Source organism: Epinephelus lanceolatus, chromosome 20, assembly GCF_041903045.1.
Source record: "Epinephelus lanceolatus isolate andai-2023 chromosome 20, ASM4190304v1, whole genome shotgun sequence".
NCBI classification, from domain to species: domain Eukaryota; kingdom Metazoa; phylum Chordata; class Actinopteri; order Perciformes; family Serranidae; genus Epinephelus; species Epinephelus lanceolatus.
The window spans coordinates 8366661-8393582 of record NC_135753.1 but is presented as its reverse complement, the minus strand read 5'-3'; the positions used below and the strand labels follow the sequence as shown (position 1 = coordinate 8393582).

The window sequence follows — 26922 nt, the reverse complement described above, 5'->3', positions numbered from 1 at the left end:
CTCTGAAAACACCACTATGAGAGAAGTGAGAGTGAACCAGAACAGTGAAGTTGTGGCCAGACAGATAAAGAAAGAGCTGAAACTCAATGTAAAGCTCTGTAAAGCTGAGAGAAGCTGCACATTCAGTTGTTCAGTCTCTATAAGTTCATCACTATGAGCGACGCCTCTCACATTATTTGATACATTATTGTTGAAAAAACATGTATTATTGCCACTGTAAAGATATAACATATAACAACAATTTGACCAAAGTTAAATATTTAGTTGAGTTGTGTTGAGCTACATTTTTACAATACACTTTTTTAGTTGTTTTTAACTATATGTTTTCAGCAGCTGAAGGATTTTAGTCATTGGATGATGATTTTTAACACAAAACTTATTTACTCAGTGTTTTACTGGTTTGAATCACTTGGTCTGTTTGTTTTGGAAAGGAGGAGACCTCTGCAGATAGTTTGGCTCCCTGTAAAAACCTACTGAACAATGAATATTGGAGGAATTCTAGCCAAGAGAAACATACTGCAATGACGGCATTGCTTCATCTTTTGTTTTTGTTTTAATTGAGAGACCCCAACAACAGAAAATTACATATTGTACTTTTAAAAAATCAATAGATGGAGACACCGACCTGCAGAGACACCAGAGGACGAAGCCAAGGCCGCAGTAGGGATCCAGGCAGATGGCCACTTCTCTGGACGGGTACAGCTCACACTGCAGTTTCACTGACCGACAGAAGGCTCCAACGGCATTATGGGACATCTGGAGAGAGAATGAGGAAGGACAAAGAGACACAACAACACACACAGACGAACAAGGAACAGGGTAGAAAGATGGGACAGTTAATCTTTGAATGTCATCTTTTGAGACAACAAATGCTTTGGCTGGAGTCGGTGGGTGCAGTTTATGTTGTAAGACTTTCCAAACTCTTATTTAGATTTGGCCTCTTTTCCTTAACACCACAAGACCTGCATATGTAGTGTCCAGTCACTTGGTTATCAGCAGGTAAAAAGGATCTGAACTCTGCTCACAACAGAGCACCACATTAGCTCTCCATTGATCAATGTGCACAAATGCTTTTCAAATCCACTGTAAACTCTCGTGGCTTCCTGTAGGGAAAAATTACAATCCAGAATGTCTTAAATGACATTACACAACAAGTACATCTGATGGGTCAATCTGATTTGTCAACAAGACATTTAAAACATGATCAAATCTGCATGATGGGCACATTATTACAGGGACAGGTGCCTCGAGAGCAGTTTTGTGACTGCAGTAAAAATCTTATTATTTAAATGCTTAACGTCAAAAAATACAGATTGAAAGAGAATGTTTTATCAGCTAAAACAGTTGACTGATGAAAATGTTTGGATATTTAACACTAATATTGTAATTGTATTCGACATCATCAGCCCCAGAGTTACTTTCTATGGTGTCCAGTATGTCCAATTTTTCTCTTCACTCCTGTTTGATTAGTTGTGAGATGGACTTATGCATGCAGCTCAGGGTAATAATTGTTAGTGTGTTATTTTCAGATAATATTACAGTGGAGATCACATTTATTTTTCACTGGAGGCATTCCACTTGCCTGAACACAGAGTTTACTTGCCCCGAGCAAGTGTTAATGTTGAACCTTGTTACAGGAAAAAAAAAACATGCTTTGGTGGACACACGATGCTACCAGGTAGAGTGCATTCAGTGCACTGTGTTAACCTTGAGATGATGTGCAAACTTTTACCCCCATCCACTAATAAATAGGTTGGTGAGTAGAATTTCAGCCAACCAAGATTTTCTTTAGTTGACTACAGCCCTAGTGCACTCTGTGTTGACTGGAATGAATAAGTAATGAATAAATGGAATAAGGAGAGAAGTCTGTCCAGGCTGTGAGCAGTGATGAGGATTAAGTCTGAGCTGACCTGAACTCCAGCCAGCATGCCGGTCGTCGACACACTGAAGTCCAGATAGGCGAGGCCGTCAGGGTTGGTGGGCTTATAGAGAGCTGGAGGCTTCTTCTTTGGCAGGTCATCTGCAGTACAAACACACACACACGCACTTTTTATTACAGTCAAGAGAACTGTCTGTTGAGTCACATTCATTTCAGAAACACTGACCTCGAGTTGAACCCACAGTGCTGCTACAGCAGCTCATAAGCAGTCAGCGATGGAGGTTTAAAATGTTGCAGGAGACGTTTTGTTACTTGGTTGATACTTTAACATCAGAAGTAAATCCTTTAACATTTTAAAACCTATTTATTTATCCTGAGTTCAAAACAGATTGTTTTATCTTCATAAAATGGAAAATTGAATATTTCAAGTGCACAAAAAATGAAAAGGTTCAGATTTTTACTCTCTTTCTGACTGAGTAAACCCAAACACATTATAGGGACTTATTCCATCTGGATCCCAACAATATTACATATTTTAGGGTTGAAGTGCAACACACACCATGTGTGTCAAACAGACAGAATAGGTACTTGATTTTTCCAATCAAGGAAGCAAATGTGTCAAAAACAGCTTTTTTTAAAGACACCATGTGCAGTTTTTGGCACCACTGTAGCACTGTTTGGATGAGTGGGTCCCTGTTTTTTTGTATCTCATGCTGTTGACAGTTTAAGGCCCCAATCATACCAAGGCATGTCACTAGGAATGCCTCGCCAGCAAATCCATTGTTTTCCTATGGTACAACTCACCTGGCATGAGCTCCTCTTTAGCGCTACATTTCTATAGCCGTTTTTAGATGTGCATGAAAGCAAGAGACAGGCCATACTACTGTTTTGATGCCAGTAGATGTGGTAGGAACAGTGGGATAATGGCAAATGCAGACGAAAGGTTAATATTAGTTTTACTTATTCATGATGAAGGTCGCCTCATTAGTCAAGTACTAATCAGCGAATGCAAACATGGAGTTGTGTGCGGAGCCAGGTGAATCTCTCTGGTGAATATCATGTCATTTACTATGCCAATAAATAAGCTAGGTAGCTAGTTAGCTGTTTGACTTTGAAAGACCTACTGAGTATGTGAAGATGAATTCATATCTCATGTTTTGATAGCTTCCTACTGTCTCTGAGTGAGAGGGAGAGTGGGGGTGGGGGCATGGGGGATATTACAAGAAATCAGTTTGCATGTTTTTTTTTTTTTTTCGTAAATCAGGTTTGACTGCATGGTTGTGCATGTAGCCCCACTCCACAGGTGCATCATTCTCTTTTGCCAGACACAGGAAAGAAGATGACTGCTGACTAGAAAACGTTGACATAAACAATACAGATTTCAAAATAACTTTAAAAAAAATCTGCCTTTTTTCCAGGTTATTTTTAAGGTTAGGATTGTTTAAGGAATGTTTTTGTAAACATGTAAGGTTAAGGTTTAAAGGGCTAGTGAATGAATGAAAATACCAGTGTCGAGGACAGGCGGCCAGTTCCTGATGTCCACGGTGGCTGTGGCCTCCTTGGAGCGCAGCAGCTTACAAATGACCGCCGTGGTCATCACACAGGCCGAGTGACTGACCTGCAGGGAGAGACGGGGAGGATCTTTAGGTTGGGGCTATATCATCATTTAATTGTAATAAATAATCTAATTATTTTCCTCACAGCCACAGTGCTGGAGCTAGCAGGGCTTCATAGAGCACATTGTTTAAGGACATTTTTGATCTTTTAATATTGGATAAAATAACAAAACATTTCAATGCAAACAAGGAAACTAAAAGAAGGAAGCTAGGACTGGCAAAAATAATCATTATCTCTGTTCTGAAGGTGATCCATGTCTAGTTTTTATAGTTGTAATCTGGTCTAGTTCTAGTTCACAATTTTGATGTTTTACAGAGAAGAAAAGATAGGATAGGATAGGATAGGATAAGATAATATAAGGGATGATAAGATAAGATAAGTTTTTGTTGGTTCCCACAGGGGAAATTCAGGAGTTGCAGCAACAGAAGGACAGTAACAAGTACAGATTAAAAACAGCGCATAAAATAAAAATAGGAAAACAGATAAAAAGTAGAAACTGTTCAAAGGCAATTTAACTAGACTTTGAAAAACAACATTAATTAAAAATCTAAAATCATAATTTTATGCTGTTTTACAGTCCCAGACCTCTACGATCATCTTGACGGTGGGCAGGGTGGTGGAGATGTTCTGAGGGTGAGGTGGCCGCACCGTGATTGGAACACAGCCGGCGTACAGGCAGCCGTAGAACGCTGCAATCAAGTCAATACCTGCAGGACACACACACACACACACACACACACACATGCACGTGGGCAGAGAGGTGTAAATGATCAATTCAGTTTTGTATGTTCCAAATCTACAAAAATTCTGTGAATAAAAACATGTGCATTGTCTCTGACCTGGAGGGTAGACCAGAGCGACGTGATCTCCTTCCTGCAGACCGGCTCTCTCCATCAGCAGAGCCGACACTCGCTCCGCCCGCTTATGGAGCTGCAGACAGGTGAGGGAGCTGGACACCGCCCCCTGGAAGAGGGGAGGGAGAACACAGGGAGGAGGACGAGAAAGTGATGAGCAGAAAAAGATGGAAGAGCAACATGGACATTAGCTATTTAGTCCACAACAGCAAACACCTCTCACTGTGACATGTATGGTAAAACAGTCTGTAAGACATTGTCTGGTTACAATACAACATTTTATCCTATATTTTACAGGTAATATTTCTGCTATTGTATTATAGTACTATATATTTTACTTCTATGTATTCAGTTTTAAATAGTTATTAGTTAGCATGCTGCAGCTAATTATAAAGGGGATAAGCTGCAACCAAACGGCAACCTCTGGCGCTGAAAAATGAGGGCAATATGGAAGTGCCAAAAACTGCAGTTCCTTGAATGGTCACTGAAGGTCAGTCCCCATAGACCCCCATGTTAAGATGCCCAACTTTACAGCAGAAATAAACATGTTTAGAGCCTAGTAAAATGGTTTTGGTCTCTATAGCTGATTTCCTCAGTCATGACAACTGTACAGGTGTTACTTTTTACATAACTCACTGGTTAAGTGTTATTAAGGCTTTAAGTTATGTATAATGAAGTGAGTCGCTGCTTAGAGTGACTAGTGGGTGCAATCTGTTGAAAAGTTGCTACAACAGTGACAATGTTGGTTAGGCAATGTAACCATGGCATTGCGCCAAATTCACAGAGTATCTGGATGAAGCCTTAGCTGTAATTATTTCATCGTGTTTCCAGTTCCAGTTCCATACAAGTTAATACTTTGGTAGTTTAAAAAAGTCTTGTTCGGTGTTTTGTTGTATTCGGGGACCCTCTAAGGAGTCAGATGTTTGTTTTTTTCTGTAAGTATATTTTATTTTAATTGTTTTAAGCCTGTTTTATTTGCAAGTGAAACTTAGCATTAGCATTATCACAGTTAACCTTAGCTGTGAATACAACATGCTAACCAAGCTAGCAGCTTGCATTACAGTAAGCTCCACCCTCTCATCCAAATATGGTCACTTCTGGCTCCAAAAATCCAAGATGGCAACGGCCAAAATGCCAAACTCAAAGCTTAAAATAGTAATCCACAAACAAATAGTTGACATCATGATGGTTGTGTCCATTATTTTGTACAGTCTATGGCTGTGGCACAGCTGAGAGACTTCTGCCTCCTTCGTAATATGAATTGCAACTGTGGTCAGAGGTGTGTGTTGTTACCCGGGAGCTGAGCAAGGTGTAGAGGACGTGGTCTGGTGTGGTCTGAGCCCTCCACTGCAGAACCTCCGACAGGAACAGGAACTTAAAAACACAATCATAGCTTAATTCATCCATATAAGAGACTTGACCGGAAGTTAGAGAACACGTTCTGATCTAAATTCACTGTGAGCAACAGCATCGATACATCACACAGGTTCACAGAGGCCATAAAATAATGATGTGTTTCAGTGAGAATTTCTCCTGACATCAGCACATCATGTAAAACTGCACACACGACACAAGTGGTAAAAGTGTTCATGCAGCCAGTACAGGAGCTGCCTTATCCATGTGTAAATAAATCTTTAGTTTTATCCACCATATTCAGCAATGGTGCTGATAGTGCATGACTTTTTACTGCAGCAGCTGAGTCTCTGCCTTCTATCAGGACATTAAAGTGGTCCAATCAATACCACAGAGAGTGAAATTTCAAAGATGGTAAAAACCAAACGACCTGCCGCTGCGTCAAACTGCCTCTGAAGAATACATTTACAACCAGTTTACTGATGCAGCAGCAACTGAAGCCTTTTGTTCAAACAGTGATTGGCCTGTTGAGAAGATCTATTGGATGCTCATGATTGTAAATCAATTGGAACTCCTGATAAAGTCAAGATTGTTAGCTGTATTGATTCTCTAAAATGTTAACTTCTCAATCAGAAACTAATCAAAGCATTCTTGACCCTCACTGTCTCTTCTAAACTTCTGCAGGTTTCATGCTTACGAGGCATCCAAAATTTCTCTCATGGCACAGAGGACACAGATTAACTCATCACAGATCTATATAATGAAACATTAGTTATCAAACATGCTTGTACAGCTTATCTATCATCAAAGACAAGGGGAAAAGTGCTACTTAGATACAACACAGAAGCTTGTGCTGATAGTATTCAATTGTTTCTGTATGTGTGCGTGATTGTGTGGTTGAGACCAGGGGTCGCGTTAACCGGATATTCTCGGTCATTGACCGGTTTTTTACAACATTGACCGGAAAATCTGAAGGCCGTTGGTCATTTTGACCGGTTGCAATTACCACCCCTGCCCACTTGGCGGCGGAGTGTCAGTGGTTTAAGTGGCTGCCGTTTTCACACTGCAGAGAAAAAGTCATTCATCTGCTTCATGTAGCGTTGTTGACATAATGGCCTGGACACACCAGATGCGTTAGTGCCGCAGAAGTCCTGTGAGTATACTCGCAGGCGCTTGACTGTCCACACAGGCAGCGCATTTCTCCTGCGCTCTCCGCGCCATTTAAACATCGACTCCACTCGTCTGTTCCCGTCAGTACTTGTTTTTTCACTTCAACAGGTCATTTTAAACATGGGTAAGTCCATATTTTAATCGTTTTTTATAACATAATAAGTTAATGACAATTTGTCATTGCATGTCCATGTATTGAGCGTGTTGGATAAACACTGACTGAATAGGGCATATTGTTCTGACCATTTTATTTATGTAGTCTGTAGGCTCAGTGACACAAAACTAAAATTGTAATGAAGTGATTAGGGTATTGAAAAATGTGTTCGGTTATACACTGTTGTGTTATTTTAAATTATAAACATGGTATTTTCTCCTCACGTTCATCGTGTATGCTGTTGTTATTTTATTTTGAAAATTGGCCGGATTTTCTCATCTTTTCTGTGTCCGACTTCCTGTTTGGTACGATCCGCTCTATCCAGCTTGACAGAAGCGCTCGCAGCTCGCATGAAAAATAGACCATACGTCGAACTGAAGCGCTGCGGTGTGTGGATGTCTGTTCATCTTTTCGTTCATGTCCTTATTAATGCACACTTTATAACCTGCTTGTTGGATTTATTAAAAATGAACAAATGAAAACTAAATGTCTTTGAATATCTTTATTATCATTTAAAAGCGAAAATTTAAATGACTGGTAAAAATAGATTATGACCGGATTTTTATGACCCTGTCGGTCAAAATGACCGGCGACGAAAAAGTCTAGCGCAATGTCTGGTTGAGACATGTTAGCCTTGTTTAGAGCTTCAAATCAAATCATTTGGTCAATAAAATGTAAAAATAAAAATGTGAAAAATGTCCATCACAAGTTCCCAGGGTTCACTTGATGACTTGAAATGTCTTGTTTTGTTTGAAAAACAGTCCAAAACCCCAAAGTATTCTGATTACAATTATCTGAAACAGAGAAAAGCAGCAAATCTTTCACATTTCAGAGGCTGGAACCAGAGAATGTTTGAAAGTTTGCTCGTGTCAAAAACAGTTTAAACAATACATTAACAGAATAGTTGCTATTTATTTTTCTGTAGATCGATTAATCAGCTGATACTGTCAGGTCAAGTCTTGCTGCCATGATAGAACAAAAAGGCTTTTAATCTTGTACTTCAACAAAGCAGTGAGCCTTGATATTTTGGGGGAATCTTTAACTTCTCTGATGAGTGATATTTGTTTTTCATATGCAGGGATTACCCGCCATTTTATCTATCATTACAGTACCACTGTTCGTACACTTATATAGTGTCAATAGCGAGTTTCTGTTCAACTGTCAAGTGAATTTTAAGCAAAGTTTTGAAATGTTGGCTCACCATGAAGAAGTGCAGATTGCAAACTGAAAACAAAATATGTTACCTAGGCCATCTAACCCATCTACAAGAGAATACTGGAGAGAGGTCTTAAGGAGTTTGTTTCAACTGGGCAAGTTTTAATTGTTATTTCACGTCAGCTAGTATTGGCCAGTTTCATGCTGTCCACAGACAAAGACAAATTATGTTGCTATGGGAATATATGGGAAGATGCAGATAGTGGAAAGAGCTGATCAGTCACGTGGGTTAAATGTTTGCTATGTCAGAATTTATTCAGCCACTGCGTTTATATATTTCATTTAGTGCATTAACTATTTTTCAACAGGCTAAAACCACCGTGAAAGAGCATAAACTTTTTGCACGACTGAGGACGTTTTATCAAATGTTGCTGTTTTCATACAGCTTTTTAAATGTGAAACTACAAAATGCGCGTAAAAAAGTTTATGAACACTGCTTTTGTGTGGGTGTGTGTGTGTGTGTCTCACTTGGTCATTGTCGTCAGTCTGTCCCAAATCTCTGCCGCTGGCCTGAGCGATCCTCTTTCCTGACACCAGATTCCCCACCATCACAGAGGCAGGTCCAATCTCTGCAGCACAAACACGAATACACACACACACACACGTTAACAAGTGTGTACAGATATGAGCTACACACCAAGACCACTTACAGGAAAAACACACACCTGGTTGTTTCTGCCGTGGTTTGGGCAGGTTGGTGACGCAGGTGTGGGGGCACATGAGGACATTGCAGGGATGTAGCCCCCCTTCCAGGTACAGCTGCTTGATCTCAGACAGGTGGATGCCGCCCAGAGGAGTCTTGGGCAGAGTGTTGGCCGGGACCAGAGCCAGGCAGAACACACCCACCCCGTGGATACTGTCAATGGCCTGAAACAGAGAGAGGCGGAGCAGAGTCAGAGGGCAGTGGGATTGTCCACTGATGAGGAATGGTTTAAGAAATATGTGGTTTGAAAATGTAATTGTCAATATAATCCAAACAAATTAAGTACAATGTTACTACAATTTAAAGTTTTAGTGTTTTTTGGGGACTGCAGAGTAAAGGCCTGATATTCCCTGCCATTCTACAGCTTAGGTGCAGCACCTTAGCATTTGTGCACAGTGCCTATGCCATACAAATGTAAAACAAGCCATGAAGAGCATTAGGGCAAGCTGGAGCACAGATCAGAAGATGTCCCACCTGACAGTTTATTTTCATGTTGCTCCATTCTTAGCTGCATCTTTAGAACTATGTTGGCAAACATAGGTTTTCCTCTTTGTTCAGCAATTAGCCACTACAATAGCTCAGATGAAAACTGAAGGTTCCGGCTGGCATCATTTCCTTGTGCTAGTTTTAGGTGGTTGAAGATTGTTCTTTTTTCAAGTAAGAGAGACACTGATCACGTATTTTTTTTTTTTTTTTGTTTAATCAAAATTTAAATTTGAAAATGAATTAAGCACTTTGAATGAAGTCCTGAAAAATGAAAAAAAAATTAAAAAAAATACTGCTTGAAAACAGAATAAGTAATTCTCCTTGAATTTCTTTTTGTAATGTCTGTATGACCCTGTTGTAAGGCTTTGTTGCAACTAACTTGATTTAGTTCAATATAATTGCATTGTTACTTCTTTTGTTACAGTAATTTTCAGAGCGTATTTTTTCATGCTGTTCTTGGGCACTGTTTGTACGTATACCTACGAGAAATTATGCACCGGAATTCTTATCACCTATGTGATCATAAGCCAGTAATTTGTAGATTCATTCATTCATCGTCCGTAACCGCTTGTCTGGTTATGGGTTGCAGGGTGGCTGGAGCCTAACCCAGCTGACATTGGGCAAGAGGCAGGGTACACCCTGGACAGGTCGCCAGACTATCACAGGGCTGACACATAGAGACAGACAACCATTCACACTCACATTCACACCTAGGTCCAATTTAGAGTCACCAATTAACCTGCATGTCTTTGGACTGTGGGAGGAAGCCGGAGTACATGGAGAAAAACCCATGCTAACATGGAAAGAACATGCAAACTCCGCAAAGGATTTTTTTCCGGTGAAATAATCCGGTGTTCAGAACCACGTGAAACAAAGTGATCTTTGGGTTATTTTAAAGGCCAAAACCCAACCTATGTAACTTTATGTTAAGTACATTACGTGACGACGTCGAACCACGTTTCTTTTAACCTAACCTACGTAACTTTATTTTAAGTATATAATGTGACAATGTCAGTCATGGGGCGCTGATTCATTTTTAGGATTTATCAGGTTTATGATCATAATCAGTCTTACATTCTGAGTGTTAATTTCACGTTTCAGTTCTTATAATATTTTATAAACAGTGCCTGAAATTGTACTTCAAATCAAACAGAGAAACATTTTGAAATAGGTTTTAGGTTGATGTGATTTCTAATGCCTGATTGTTACTATGGAAACCTTTTGGTTAGAAGAGAGTTTGCTTTTCCTTTTAACAGTCAGTTTTTTAAATCCTGCTGGAAAAGAAGTGACACAAGTAGTGAATCTGGGTAAATCTGCACATTTTAAAAGGACAGGTGACGGACACAATAACAGAAACACGACAGGTGAGCAGGTGATCTACCTGCAGCACGCGGCTCATCCACTGGAAGCTATCCTCCTCGGTGGAGTCGGGCCTCTGCTCAGCCACCACCACGATCCTCTCGTCCCTCAGCACTGTTACAGAGAACACCGCTATCCTGCAGGGACGAGGAGAAAGAACATAATCAGTCAAACCTGCAAAGACACCTGGATCACCATGAAATTAATTAGCTCTACACCCTGACATAATTTCATCTTTCTGGGTCTCAGTGGAGAATTTCAGTGTTACTTATTCTTTTACTGTATTATCAAACTAGTCTGATTGTTTGTAATAGACCTAAGGTTTTAGGTTTTTACGTCTCTTGTGATGAATCAGAGTCACTGTCTGGTCCACCTACTCCAAATGCAAAAAAAAAAACAAAAAAAAAAAACAAAAGACTGTGCGGAAAAGAAAGGAAGGACACCAAACAATTCCACTACAAACACTCGGCTGATTTTATCAGAGCGTATTGTTGGCAAACAGATGGCACTCCAGCGGGGGGAGTAATAAAACATAAAGATGTAAACAAAGAAAGAATAGAAACAAGAGATGACAGCACAGACAGCCCTGAACAATTTTCTCCAACTGGCTTTACATTTTAATTGTGAATCAAACCTGTAGTATGCATTTATTCTATTTATGTATCTAAAAAACATTTTTTCATATTTTTTTACATGCATTTATAAACTGTACATGTGTGTATTTAAGTCTTTGAAAAACTATTTCTTCAAAAATGGGTTATTGAGAAGCAAATGGCCCTGAAGAACATTAGCTCTTCAGGAAGAAGCCTTTCCAAACACTTAAGAATAAACATTTGTGTGCATCCTTACTCACACAGTGTGTGTGTATTTTTCTGTCTTTTAAATCTATTTTCTCATGCGCAAACAGAGATGTTTATGTATCTTATATATTACAGTTACACTGTAGACTGAGCACTGAACAATCAGTTTCGTCTGGATATGTTTGAACAAAGGGATTGTTCCTTTGTGAACTTGGTTTCTCCAGAAGCGTGCACCTTAAATAGCTCTGGGAAACGTCACCGGAGCCTGTCAGGTAAAAGATGAATTTCCTCCTCAGTGGCCATGGACACAATTAAACTTCACTCTATTACTGTTTCTGGATTCATCCACTATTGCTCTACTTTATTAGATTTATTATGTGCGAGGGTACGCCTCATTTATCAGGGTGACAGTGACTGTGCCGGTGTTGGACATCTGGCTGATTTTCAACTTCTGTTGGTGGGATTTTTTAAAAACTGCTCATCTGACTTAAGATGTGACTTCTAAACGCTACCCTGAGTGTTCTGGCCCACACATTTCTCCGCACCTGCCCCTGTAGACAAATTTCATTGGCTCCACTGCCAGCGCCGTGGCAACGATGTCATCTGCGTTATGCCTTCGCCCGCTCACCATGATGAGCCCATCCATCTTGCCTGTGATAAAGACGAGGCCACCGGGGCCGATGAAGCCCAGCAGGCCGGTCCGCACGAAGGCGTACTCGCTGACCAAACCCCCGCTGGAGCTCACCGGGTAAACCTGCAAACACACACAGGCGTTTCAGCTACAGGGTCGCCATGGCAACAGGCCAGCGATAAGAGAGCTGCATGATGGAGCTAAAATCAGATACGACAGATATTTTTAACTTTGGACTTTATACTGATAATGTCACACTGCTGCTGGTCTTAATAAAGTGGATGTTACTGCCGAGCAGCTACTGCAGGGGTCCATTTTGTTTAACTACAACAGTAACATTAACGACATTACAGACACATGACAATGACTAATATCACAAATCCAGACAAATGTTTCTCTGACCTTCAAACAGAAATGCAAAACACCCATTTTACATTTAATTTTTTAGTTTTTTTTCTTTAAACAAGTGACCTTCAGTTAATCAAGAGAAAAACATAATGTATTAATATGATTGTCCTGAAAAACAACACAAAATATACACCAGAAAAAGTCAATTTATCAGGATTTTAGAGTGAAAAGGAGATGATCAATTAGCTTTCATCTTGTTTGCCAAATTACAGTGCTGTCTTTACAGTAGGAGAAAACTGACTTAATGCAGGCTTGTCCGTTTTTCCACAGGAAACAATACAGCAGTCTGCTGGTAACTAGTGATCTCTTCTTTAAGTTCAACAGTGCACTGAAATATGTTTCTGAAAACATTTTAGGTGAGAAACAGGCGACACAGTAACAGAATCTGGATTCATATTTAATGAGGTGAAGTAATAAAGTAATAGAAAACAGCAAAGTATCCCATTAAGTCATTTCTTTAAACACCCAAAATTGTTTGGTTTAGCTAATCAAATGTGAATTTGTTGTTATTTTCTGTGTCTTCTACACTACCAAATTGACTATCTTTCAGTTTTGGACTGTTGGTCACAGTATGATAACTGCCTCAGAAAATATTGCGGTTTCACAGTATTACAATATTAAAGAATTTATCTTATAATCAGTCAGAATGACCTTCAAAAGGATAAAAACAGAAGGGTAATTGTTGGTTAAACAAATATTTTGTTGCTATAACTGAAACTTGAAACCATTTTGTTGATGGAAGTATGTGTAAAAAGTCTCCCCTTAGAAGATAACTTAACTAAGGGGGAGATTGTCAGTCCACTTATAATTTTTTTCAATACTGTAAATAACTAAATGTACACGGTATAACTGTCAACTTATATGTCATGGTATACCTTGAAACCGGTATATTGCTGCTACCCTTCCTCAGACTCTCGGAACTTAAGGTGGAGGTTTTTTTTACAGACCTAACAATAACTCAGTCAAGACAATAATCAGCAGATACTCAGCTAATGAAAATAACATTTAGTTGCAGCTCTAATTTATAGACTGAGGAAGAATGTGGAGCAGATACTGTGTTTGTCTCTTACCTCAAAGACTACAAACACAGAAGAAGTGTCATGCAGTGTCAGAAAAACGATCACAGCCGGAAACATGCACTGTTTGGGTTTGTGCTGAGGTCTGTGCACCACATACACCCCCACATATAAACAAACACACTGTGGGCCACCTCACCTCAAAGGTGTTCTTGGTCATGCCCGTGAGGCCGTAGTAGGAGGTGCCGGTAGCGATGGAGCAGACGCAGAACTCACCGATCTCATCCGTCTGACAGAGCTGAGGGACGCCCTCTGGTTTCACCACACACACCAGGCCTGCGGGGGTGAGAGACACACAGACAGACAGACACAGAGAGAGGGAACACAGGGTTAACACCTTTGAAATTCCTTCTGTTTCCATGAATAAATTCCTATTTTTACAAAGTTATTTTTCACACAGAGAAAACAAATGATGATCCCACCAGAGTCCACTCAGAAATGCACCTGTTTATGGGAATAAATAACCTAAAGTAGGTTGCTCTCAGTTATGACGTCTATTTTCTCTCTGCGTCGACCCAAAACCAGGTTACAGGAGGAACTGGGTTAAAAAGAATATCTAAACAACAGGAGCTGGTGCCAGTATGTTCTTAATCATACATTATCAAGATGAGATTTTAATGTCCCATAACACAGAATGGCCCAGTGGTGGAAAGTACATTTTTCTCGAGTGCAGCACTTAAATAGAATTTTGATGATGTATTGCCATTTGATGTATCTTTACACTTCTACTCCACTACATCTCAGAGGGAAATATTGTACTTCTTACTTCACTACACTTACCTGACGGCTTTAGTTACTTTATAGAATAACAATTTTACACAGAAAATCAGACATGCGTAGAGTTGAACATATATTAAGTATGGTAGTTAAAATTAGGTCCTCCTCAATATAGTGTATGCAGTGGTGGAAAGTAACTTAGTACGTTTACTCAAGTACTGTTCTTAAGTACAATTTTGATGTACTTTACTTGAGTATTTCCGCTTTGGAGTACACTTCTACTCCACTAGATCTCAGAGATAAATGTTGTACCGTTTGCTCCACTATATTTATTTGATAACTTTAGTTACTTTTCAGATTCAGATTTTTTATACAAAATATAATCGATGAATGAATTATGACGTAATCTTATAGATATGATAAAACTGTACTGATTTCTGGGGGGAGTAAATACATATAAAGTCATTAAAATGAGCTTCACCTTTACCTACACATTCAAGTAATGAACACATTATTGCATCTGTATAATCCGATAATATAATGGATGTGAATCTGAAATGGGCCATTCTGCATAATTAGTACTTTTAATTTTGGTACTGTAAGTATGTTTTGATGCTGATACTTTCGTACTTAAGTAAGAGTCTGAATGCAGGACTTTTACTTGTAACTGGGTTTTTCTGCATTGTAGTATTGCTACTTTTACTAAAGTAAAAGATCTGAGTGCTTACTGCACTACTGAGTATATGTGACAATGAGAGAAAACCGCCTGAACAAGCTCATGACTGAGGGTCCAGCAGAGCTCAGTGAAGCTAACAGATTACTTAAGCAGGTGTAGTTGCCGTGGTGAACACAGGGTGGTGTGAGTTTACGGTGAGAGCTCAGTGATGTTTGATTAGCTGTGGCAGCCTGTGTGTTTCATCAGCAGGGTTTACACGTTCCCTTTTGCAGATTACTGCCTTCTTTATGGATTATAAGAGACAGACCTTCACTTGTGCATGTGCAGATTCCATTTACATTCATAAACTTACTCATTGCACCACTAGATAAACATGTACAGGAGTCTCACAGAAAAAAAATACATTTTATTTTACAGTGTTCGATTTCCAGTGTATTCATCTGTATTTTTACACATTTTTACAAATTAAGGCTGTAAAATAAACAAAGAGCAAATACAAAAAGGGTTATAGCACTTGTTACAAACAGTTAAGTACCATGATGAAATAATTAGGTTGATGCTGTATACTGCTATGTATTCATGAGAAGAACATTAGCTAATATAAAATATTTTGGATATTTAAGATAGGATTTGGGGCAGCAGCTAACAGGAGTCCTGGAATTAATATTTGTTATTACTAATTTAAATCAGCATTCTTTGTATTAATACACCATTTTAAAGGGAAGCTATTCTGCTCATTTGCAGGTTCATATTTGTATTTTGGGTTTCTACTCGAACATATTAACATGCTTTAATGGTCAAAAAGCACTTTATTTTCCTCATCCGTTATGTGCTGGAAGACCTGTATTCAGCCCTCTCTGAAATGCTCTCCTATAGTGCCTGTCTTTTTAAGATGTCTAAATTCTAAATAGCTGCAAATTCTACTGTGAAAAATCACAGATAAAAGATCTAAACACAACCAGAAGTGTTCAAGTAGGAACATGATCTGAAATCAGGGAGAAATTAACAAAAACAGCAAGTTTTCATGTTTCCCTGATGTTAACATATAGCTACATGTAGCAGCGTACTTGCAGCCAGGGAATGACTGACCAATAAAAGCTTCTAAACACAACCAGAAATGTTTCTGCAGCAATAGAATTCAAAGTCAGGGAAAAATGTACAATATCTGCAACCAAGATTACATGGGTGTGCTCGGAAATGCTCACTGCAAGTGCTGCAGCGCACTGCCGTACAAACTGGATTGTTCAGAAATTTGAAGAGCTGTTGGAATGTACCGTTAAGTTATCCAGAGCACCAAGCTCTCTGAGTGGCAGAATGTAATCTGGGCACTCTGTCTGGGGAGACAGAGCAGCAGAGTGCCGAGTGGAGTCAATGTGTGATTAACTTAACCATTTCCTAATTCATATAGAAATAAACACTGTTTCTTTTAACAACAGCACCCTCATTTTAGTGCAGAGTGTCAGATTAGATTTTCAGATGCACCCAATGTTTCCCTGACCACAGAATGTAGCTACATGTAACAGTGTACTTGCAGCCGGGGAGTGACTGTGTGTATAGCAGCACTTTCTTTTGTTAAAAATCACCAATAACATGCTTTAAACACAACTGACATGTTCCAGGATGACATGATCCAAAATGGGGGAGAAATTAATAACATCAGCAATGGTCACGTTTCCCTGATGTTAGAATGTAGCTACATATTTCAGTGTGCTTCCAGCTGGGAAATGACTGTCTATAGTGGCACTTTCTCCCATTAAAAATCACCAATAAAAGCTTCTTCACACACCTCGACATGTTTTATATGATGCAAAATCGGGAATCAAGACTACATATTTCCCTGAGGTTAGCATGCAGCTACATGTAGCCAGGGAATGACTGTGTGTAGCAGCACTTTCTCCTGTTAAAAATCAGATTCGATATGTGTAGTACACTGAAAGAATACTTTGCCCATGTTGTTGTGTACTTACTAGTTAATTTACACACTGCAATGATTGCATTGTAAATATGAACTGGTCTTCTTTTACTTATTACACTAAAATGAGTATCTTTTGGACAGATTGTTTTATAGACCACGGGGATGTAATCTCCAGACTCACTGATAATGAAAACAACCACTAGTTGCAGCCCTCATTAAGTGTAAACAGTTTTGTGCACTATTAAAACAGGTTTAATTCAGTCAACAACTTTTCAGTCATGTAATAAAGTCACTGGTGTCTGTGGATTCTTCATTATGACCTGAGCAGATGATGTATTACGTCCTAAAAGCTTTTTTATGTTCCGTATTACCTTGTTAAACTATCTGTGTGACTTTGTCCCCACAGACCAAACTCAGCTGATGAAAATGGATTGCAGCCATATTGAAAACTATTCTGTCTTTGTGTGTGTGTGTTTTTTTCAGGCATATGAAGCCCTTGAAAACGGAACGCTGAACCCACTTAACTCGCTCAGTCATGAGGAGAGAGAATGTTCCCAAAAAATTTGACATTGATGAAAAGGATAGGCGGCACATTTACACACCCTTAAAACTAATTTTACGATTTAATGGACTTAATGGATTTTTTGCCATTCAGTGCATGACAACACAAGGCCGACAGTTCAAGTCTGCAGAGGAAGAGAGTACAGGTGGTCATGTACTACAGCTTTAATTTACAGCAACCTTACATGTATTAATAATCCTAATTTGGAGGCAAACAAGTTTTTTGTCTGAATAAAGTTAACAAAATTTAGATTTAAATTTGGAGCTATCAGATCACAGAACAAATAAACATGATTACTAATCTGACAAGACATTTTGGTTTCCACAGAAGCCAATTTTAAGTTGTTACTGACACATTTCAGTTGTGTTTTAAGGTTTAATAACATATTTTATTGTCTTTTTATTGATCTACATAAAAAAATCAGACCAATATTATAATCATAGTTTCAAACCTGCAACTTTGTAAGGTTCCAAGTGACAAACTGACAACATGTGTCAGTGAACCTGCTTTTTTAAAACAAACTGTGATTGAATTCAGTTGGCTGTGATTCATTTATAATAAAAAATCGTTATTAATTTCTAAGGCTCAAGATAACCACCCAATCTGTAACCCATAAACATCCTGTCTCAGCCACAGACTGTTTACAAAGATGGATGACATGACAGCTCCCCAAAAGTGAAGCCAAAACATCTCGAACACCCCCTGGTGGCTGGCTGCAGAAGACGTCATAAACCCCACCCCCCTCCATGTAAAACTGGGGTATGTTCAAGTCATTATTTTTTTGATAAATTTGGTTTTAATGAGTTATTTGATGCTTTAAAAAGGACATATGACATCATGACTGACAGCTGTGTGTGTGTCAGTCGGTGTGCACGCAATCAATGGCGCTGCTTGCGTATGGGTCGTACCAGTGCAAGGACAAGCACTCAATGCAGTGGCTCCACTTCTCGATAACTACTGCACAGACTCTGGCTCCAAAAGCCCAAGATGGCAGGGCCTGTGTGTGTGTGATATTTTGGCTTCATTCCGCACAGTGGGAGGAAGTGAAGATGTATCGTCCACCTTTATATACAGTCATTGGTCTCAACCATTAACATAATGTGAAGAGCAGCCCGAGTCTCCCTACACTGAACGTTTAATACTCTACATCCCTCTTAGACCTCAACCATACACACATGAAGACACACAGACATACCTCCTGGTGTGACAGTGCCAACATCCTGTACTGTGAGCACCGAGAGGCGTTCCTCTGTGTCCACCCTGACGACCCCGTAGGTCAGACCCTGCATGGACAGGACACCTCGGCCCGGAGGCTGGCTGCTGTCCTCCACCGGCCTAAACACAAAACACACACACAGTTCATTTTGTCATTAACCCATATCACAGGGGTTTAAGTACAATGTTTCACAGTTTTTTTTGATTGAGCATACTCTATGTTATTTATTTCTTGACAGAGAGACAGAGAGACAGGAGTAGACAGTGGAGAGAGAGACAGAGGATGACATGCAGCAAAAGGCCCGGGCATCCGGAGTATATGGACTCATCCTTAATGGTACACGCTCTGCCCAGCGAGCAACTAGGGCAGCCTACTGTATGTTATTTAGTGTGTACGCTTGCATATGATGCAGTATAAATGTACCTGTGTATTTTTGTCAATGTTTTTAAACATCAGCTGATCAGTGACAATAATTACAATAACAGAACATAAAAAAAAATTAGCATGGTGGACATCCAACATATAAATCTCACATTTCAGACAGCTTTTGCATTCAAAACTTTGCAACCACTAATTTACCCAAAAACATTATCAATTTCATATTACTTAACTCTCAAGGCTCCACGGTCCCAGAAAAAGTTTTCTATTGAATTCTGTTAAGGACTGTGGAGTGCCTAAACAACTAAAGCATATCAATGCAAACATAGTTCGACTGAGGCTTCAACATTTTCAGATTATTCTCTTTTCCACACATGCGCACAACAAATTCTTTGACAGGACGATAATCGGGAAGTGCATTGTTTAGCAATAGATTGGCGCTGTACCCAACTTCGAATTATGTCAGTTGAATCAGATTTGGCCATTTAATATGAATATTGGACACCTGTTTTTGTTTTTCATATAAACTTTAAAAGTTTGAATGGGGCTCAGCTGTATGTACAGTGTGACATTGGTATTCAGTAAACGAGCTAACGGTGCTAACGATCGACCAGAAATGTGCAACAACATTTTTAGCCAACACTAGATATATCAAACAAAAGCCAGAGATTGTGTTGTATTAGGGAGCTGTAAATTCACCACTTACAAGCAGAAGTAAGAAGATGGTTATTTTGGAGCCTTACGGCCTGTACCAAAGAGTAGTGTGAAAGCAAAGTAATAGTGTGAAGTAAGGTAGGGGACTCAAATCAAAAATGAGCTGAAGCTCGATTCTGAAATTGCTCTGTAAATAGTTTTCTCACACATAATAAATATAGCAACTTCTGACCAAGCAATTCATTTCAGGCTTAAAACAACAACTTCTGGTTAAGCCCCACCCATTTCCAGTTGAAGTCACACCCACCCCCAGTTTAAACTCCACCAATTCCGAGTACTGATACAGGATGATGGTATACTCACTCTTTCCTAGTGAGTACTGTATACAATTCTTTAATGTTTTTGGGTGAACTATTCCTTTAAATATAGTTTAGTCTTTGCTGAATCTGAAGATTTGACAAGTGGAATGCCCATTTTTCTTGCTGCTTTAAACAAAACAGTGAATCTAGTTTGAGATTCAATCCAGTTTGACTTTGTGGTTTGCTTTTTTGTGCAGCAGTCCGTATTGAGTGATTGACTGATTAGTTATTGGAGGTGCAGACCGGCTCCTTCTGTGATGTCCTCTTTGTAGCAGAGGGAAATAAACTGGACTTCACTACTTTGTGTGAATTTGTATATGTGTGATTATGTGTTTACAGTGTGTACCCTCTGTGGATGTGTTTGCATAGGTGAATGTGTGTGTATGGGGCTGTTTGCATATTTGGGCTTTTGTGTGTGTGTGTGTGTGTGTGTGTGTGTGTGTGTGCACGTTTGCATAATCTGTGTACGTAAAGCAGGGTTGCGAGCGTGTGTGTGTGTGTGTGTGTGTGTGTGTGTACCTCCTGATGGCCACTGTCAAGGCCTCTGGCGAGCTGGCACAGGGACAAATGACGTCGGCTCTCAGCCCTTTAGTCTGAAAGACGTTGAGGAAGGCGTCGCAGGAGGAGATGGACCCTAACAGACAGAGACAGACATAAACTGTCAGAAGTGTTTCAGTTCAGGTGTTGGACCAATTTTACTCCTGACATGAAACAAGAAATCAAACAGCCATTAGGTGAGGTTCTAAAAAGCTCCCTAAATGATATAAAAAACACTCAAATGATCATTTTGTACTGATGTTTTAACCTAAATAACTTAACTACTCAGGGCTGTATAAATCTGGTGTTATTTTTATGCTAAAGGTTATGCCATTAGCAAAGACCATAAAAAAAAACAAAACAACTTTTTGGCAGAGGTGTAAGAAGCATTAAGCATCGCCAGACCAAATCATAAATGTGACCAAAGATATTGACAGCACTGCTACACACTGATGTTAGTTTAAATGTTGGTTAATAAACTAAGACACATGTCACATGTCACCCATCCCATTATCTTCGAAGATATTGCTCTTCTGATTGATCTGAGCCTTTTCTGTGACCGCGTCTTGATGCTGTGTAGCAAGATGAGCCTGCTGCACCCAGAATGCTGTCAAAACACTTTTTATAATCACCAACACAGCCTCCGTGCTTCTCGACTGGGAAAGAGACAGAAATGAGGCGCAGAGAAAGCAGGAGACCTAAATACAACCCCAAATCACAGAGATGCCAATTAGCACAGGACTAATATTATCACATGACCTCTGTGTTTGGCAAAATCAGGTAGGTAATTTATGGTGGATTTTTTACTTGACAAGGATTAACATCACAAACAATCTCCACAATTGTTACAAATGATCAGAGGTCCCCAGGTAATACAAGTCTCGTGCAAAGGTCCTCAGTCTTAAACCTCTCAGTTCATTTTTGATTTCCAAGGGGTGTATTTGGATAGGCCTACAACCAATCAGAGCCACACAACATGACGTAGCGCTGAGCAATACACAAATGTAAAGAGACTACAGCATGCAGAGATGAGCCGTGATATGTGGCATCAATGTGTCTTTGAAAAACTGTTGCTGTTTTTACCATCTGAATTTGAAAATAGAACTTTGACAGAAAGTTCCACGTCAGCTGCAGCCATCTTGGTTGTTTCTTAAATTTCCTCAGTGGCGCTTCTCTTCACTAAGCTAGGTTTGTGTGTGCAATAGTGTCCCTGGCACAAGGTCGCACAAGCCAAAAATGAAGTCATCACATATTTTGTGTAAAGCGCGAAGGTTCAGCAAGTAGTTAGTCATCGTCTGGAAAACAGCCCCGTGTTAGATAAATGGAAGTGATTGGCCAGACAAGGGTCGGCTGGAAATCTGTCTGAACGGGAGGGGGGCCAGATGCATCTGTCTGAGAGAGCAAAACATCAGCTGACAGATTCCTCTGGATCCCAGGCTATAAGTTTGCCTCTCTGAGCCTCGAAAAGTTATTTAAGGGGAAATGTGTAATTTCTACAGAAGTGTAATGCATCCACTTGAGAAAAAGTATTTACCTTGTTTGTAATAATCTCATTAATTCAGAAAAACAAGAACAGTATTTTTTTTCATGAAAACTTTTCTGATATTTCTAAATGAATAAACTCTTTCATTCAGAAAAACACGACAGAATGTTTTCTTTTTTTTCAAGTGAATGCATTACACCTCTGTATATTTCTGTTTCATTCTGATTTAGTGGCATATCTTGTGCTATCTGACATACAGTTCTTTGTTTGTAACTTACTGTTACTGCAGCCGCCTCAACCAGGACACTCATGCTGGTTACATGCAGGTTAAAACATTTTTAAAAATGGTTTCTTCAATTTAAAACTAGGCAGTTTAGCCCGTGACGCTGATGTTGCAGTGCATTTCAAGGTACCAAAGAGGGAAGGTTTCAAAACTGCTCACAGCTGCATCACCACATGACAGTAATATCATTTGTTACAGAATACACTTCACAATTCAAGTCTCTGCAAGCTGATACTGAATTGAACTGAAACTTACAGAAGCCTAAAACATTGAAAACAAACTTATTGTGGTCAGCTGTGATGAAAACAATATGCAATTTGTAGTTAAAGGGCTAAAACATTACAAACTGATGGTTCTGAACTGGAAAATAATACAGTTTCCTAGTTTCTTACTGTTATAATTCAGAAATTCATTTATTGTACCAAATGTGCAGCGACGGACACATCCTGCTCTATTCCTGTAAAGTGACCCAGTTTCCCGACTTCCCAAGAGAGTTTATCCATTTCTCTGACATTCTCTATCTCAAACACGCCTCTGTTAACTCCCCACGTTAGTGAAAGAGCTCCGCTGTGGAGGCTGGGTGTGACCTTACAGGGGTTTGATCCGTCAGCCACCAGCAGCATGCGCAGCGAGCTCAGGTTGATGTCCTTCTGGTCTTTGTGGGCCACCAGAGCCCAGTGCATGTCTCTGGACTTCACACACGCTACCTTGGCTGCACACACACACACACACACACACACACACACACACACACACGGAGACAGACGGAGAGAAAATTAGCATTTAATCTATTTCCCAGACTGTTTGACAGACAGGTGAATGGAGTGAATTGACTGAGCTGAGTGGCAGTTTGAGTATGTGTCTGACCTTTGTACTGACAGACTTTCTGGATCCATGACAGAGGGTTGACCTTCATCAGTGAGTAGGGCACGCTGATCACGTGCATCATGTTCATCACGCTCTGCACGACAGACACACATAATGCCATGTTCACATACAAAGGGTTTTTCACCATTCTTTTACTTTAAACTCATGAAATGATCCATCCTGTAATTTAAATTGAACATGTTTCTGATCCTGTTTGTGTCTATTATTATCTCTTAGATTACTTAGATTCACCAAAGTCACACAATAAGACAGATGTCTGATGGAAAGGTAAAGCAATGAAAATACTCTCAATATAGTGTACACTTAAACTGATATTGATTTGAGGTGGCTAAAACACTTTTTTTGCTGTCCCCGCATGCACAGCAGTACGTTACTTAGCTTCTGAGTGTACTCCCGTCTGCTTATCCAAACTGGGGGCCTGCTGACTGACATCTACTGTATGTAATATACTGCCTATAGGTAAGTATCTCATACAGCCCCCTTCAAAAAAATAGAATTTCCTCTTTAATGTGTCAGTTATTTTCACGATTAATCGATTTGTTGTTTGGTCTATAAAATGTCACAAAAAGGTGAAAAATGTCAATCAGTGTTTCCTAGACTCAAGATGACGCCCTCAAATGTCAAATATATTCAGTTTATTGTTATAAAGGAATAAAGAAATAATTTGACTTTTTTTATTCTTAAGAAAATTACTAAAAATTAAAACCATTAATCTATTACTAAACTAGTTGGCGATTACTTGTTTAATCTCTGAAGCTTTAGATATTTCCATAAAATATTTTTTAAAAAGGATTTGATCTGTAAAAGTGTGACTGTGTTTCAAATATTGGCTGCAAAGCTAGGTTTTACATTTGCACTTATCTTATGATTTTCTCAGCAAAGATTGTTAACCTGCCATCATTGCTTATATCCCTGACATGAGTGAAAAGCAAACAGGAAAAGATGGTCTTGCTCTCTGACCGCTGACCTCTGGCGGACAGGTCTTACCGTCAGGATGCCGTGCCACAGGCCCACATCCTTCTTAAAGTCCAGAACGTTCACTATGGTCTCCGCTACAGACAGAGGGGGAGAGGAAAAGGGTTACATTACAAAATATGACCTGGAAGCTAAACCGTGTGTGTGTGTGTGTGTGCGCGCGCGCGCGTGTGCGTGTGTGTGCATACCCTCGGTGTAGCTGCAGGACTGGGTGAGAGCCTGGCAGTGTGTGAGCAGAGCGATCCTCGTCACTGTGACTCCCAGCACGCTGCCGTCCTTACAGGTTTTATACTGAGAGAGAAACAACAGACTGATCAGTCACATCACAGGAGAGGAAGTTCCATCAACCTTTTGGTACCTTTCCTCTTCTTAAAATATATTGAGAGAGGGCACTGGTTCATTTTAAAATGTCTGCAAGTTATTAAGGCGTGGATATAAAAAGTGGCCCATTAAAATATTCTCAATTTAACTACACTAAGATAAGATCGGGTCAAAATAGGTTTTCACATGAGAAATTAGCTTTCTTGTTTTAGTGTACGAAAAAAAAAATTAAAATCAAATGCTGCACAGCCACGTGACAAAAATATAGACAAGAAACAGTTACAAACAACAGTTTAAAATGTACATATAACTGTGCAAAACTAAGATCAACTAAACACTAAATTACAATACACAGACTGATCTGTGGACAATGTTGGGTTTCAAAACCACAACTAATGACTAATCATAATCAAATAATAAGCCGATAATTTTCTCCATTAATCGTTTGGTCCTTGATGACATCATCAAAAGCCTTGTTTTATCCAAAACACAATTTACAATGATATAAAACAGGGAAAAGCAGCAAATGCTGACATTTGAGTGACTGGAACTGGAAAAATTTAAGCATATTTGCTTAAAAAAAATCACTTGAACGGCAGATGAATTACCAGATAATTTAATTAAATTCAATTTTCTTTTGAATATTTCATATGATTATGAACAGTGAGCTGGAAGAAAACACTTGGATTTTGGGACATTATGACAAAATCAGAGAAAGTAGTGTATACCAAGGCTTTGTTTACTCTGTTTATCACTTTTATGATCAACTCATTTACTTTGGTACAATTCTTACTGTATAGAATTTAAAAAAAAAGGTGAAAAATGCCCAAGAACGCATTTTCAAGTGTTTCATGTTGTCCGTCCAACAGTCCAACAGAACTCTAAGATATTCTGTTGACAATAATAAAAAAGAGAAGAATTAAAATAAGGTGAGATAAACCTGATGATTTGAAACCAGGCAAAAAATATTCGGTTGATTATACAAGGTGAAGATAACAGATGAGACAATTAATACAGCAACTTAAATTAAACAGTTAATTATATGTGTTAAGTACTGCATATTATTTGCTTTTTATCGTTGTCTTTTTTTCTTTTAGCAGCAGTAAATTTACCACCAGGGTTAATTAAATATTCTATCAAAATGATGATATTTCACTTTTTTAAAACTTTTTTTTCGCCACATTAGTTATAAAGGCTCCAGCCAACGCAGCACCGACGTCATCAGTTGGTGAGGTGACCAGAAGAATGTCAGTTCAAACCAACAGAGATCCTAGCTTCTGTTGACGTGTCCACAATAAAGGAGACACTTTATCATTGTGTGTGTGTGTGTGTGTGTGTGTGTGTGTGTGTGTGTGCCAGCTGAGCCTGTTAGCTCACCTCTATGTATGCAGTGTCATTGTTTGCATCTTTGATGTGAGGGAACCAGTCTCTCGGAGGCTTGGACAGGTGCTTCGACTCTGTTACAAACCACAACAACTTGGGCCAACCTGCAGGGACAGAGAGAGAGAGACAGAGTGAGGTGTTGTGTCAGGAAAAGTTTATATATATGAATAATCAAACCACAAAAAAAACATGGGTGTTTCAAATTTCACCTAAAATAACAAGAGAAAAGAGGAAACTATAACAAAGAAAATTTGATTCTTTGATTTTTCACTTATCACATTCATCTCAGGCTTTATCCTGGGAGTTAAATTTACTTAATTACTGTAACTATGTACAAATTTAAGGTGCTTGTACTTTACTTAAGTTTACTCCACTACATCCTGTGAAAATCATGTATCTCTAGATGTGTTGATGTTAAACGTTTGTGATGAACTGAAGAACAAAGTGTTCTTTTGTGTGTTGAGAAAATTCTCCTACTTTTTAAGCTTAATAAACTTTTTAAAAACCTTCTTGGATCGGCTGGATAATGCATCGTCTCAAAGCTGAAAACAGAGCTGCTCTGACACCACAAAAAGTTGACTTTATAAAGCAGCAACATATGACGATCTTAAAGAAAATGACGCATTGCTGTGGATTAAACTACCCACCAGTTTATAAAGGAGTTCAAATGAGCTCAGCCTTAAAAATCTACAGCAGTGAAATGCAACACACACATTAAGCAGCAATAATATTAATCAAAAACATCTGATAAAAGAGGGAAGCGCTTAAGTAAGGTAGTATTGACTCATTCTCAACTCCTCGTGTTCTTATTATGAGAACTGAGACAGACCTCCCCTCCCCCACAGAGAAACATCTTTACAATCCAGCGAT

General features: G+C 39.2%; 1 protein-coding gene across 3 annotated transcripts in view; it reads right to left on the bottom strand.

Moving 5' to 3' along the window:
* LOC117264638 (disco-interacting protein 2 homolog C-like) overlaps positions 1-26922 on the bottom strand; it is a 90798-nt gene that overhangs the window by 16063 nt on the left and 47813 nt on the right. For all 3 annotated transcript variants that reach the window (XM_033638761.2, XM_033638762.2, XM_033638763.2), the window contains 18 exons: positions 26047-26156; positions 24537-24639; positions 24361-24425; positions 23353-23446; positions 23078-23197; positions 20702-20816; positions 18771-18910; positions 13845-13981; positions 12136-12344; positions 10813-10927; positions 8908-9109; positions 8711-8811; positions 5644-5724; positions 4336-4459; positions 4082-4203; positions 3386-3497; positions 1911-2020; positions 626-756 (listed from right to left, as the gene is read on the bottom strand). In XM_033638761.2, coding sequence (XP_033494652.1) covers positions 626-756; positions 1911-2020; positions 3386-3497; positions 4082-4203; positions 4336-4459; positions 5644-5724; positions 8711-8811; positions 8908-9109; positions 10813-10927; positions 12136-12344; positions 13845-13981; positions 18771-18910; positions 20702-20816; positions 23078-23197; positions 23353-23446; positions 24361-24425; positions 24537-24639; positions 26047-26156 — 2191 coding nt within the window. The remainder of the gene's footprint in view (positions 1-625; positions 757-1910; positions 2021-3385; positions 3498-4081; positions 4204-4335; positions 4460-5643; positions 5725-8710; positions 8812-8907; positions 9110-10812; positions 10928-12135; positions 12345-13844; positions 13982-18770; positions 18911-20701; positions 20817-23077; positions 23198-23352; positions 23447-24360; positions 24426-24536; positions 24640-26046; positions 26157-26922) is intronic.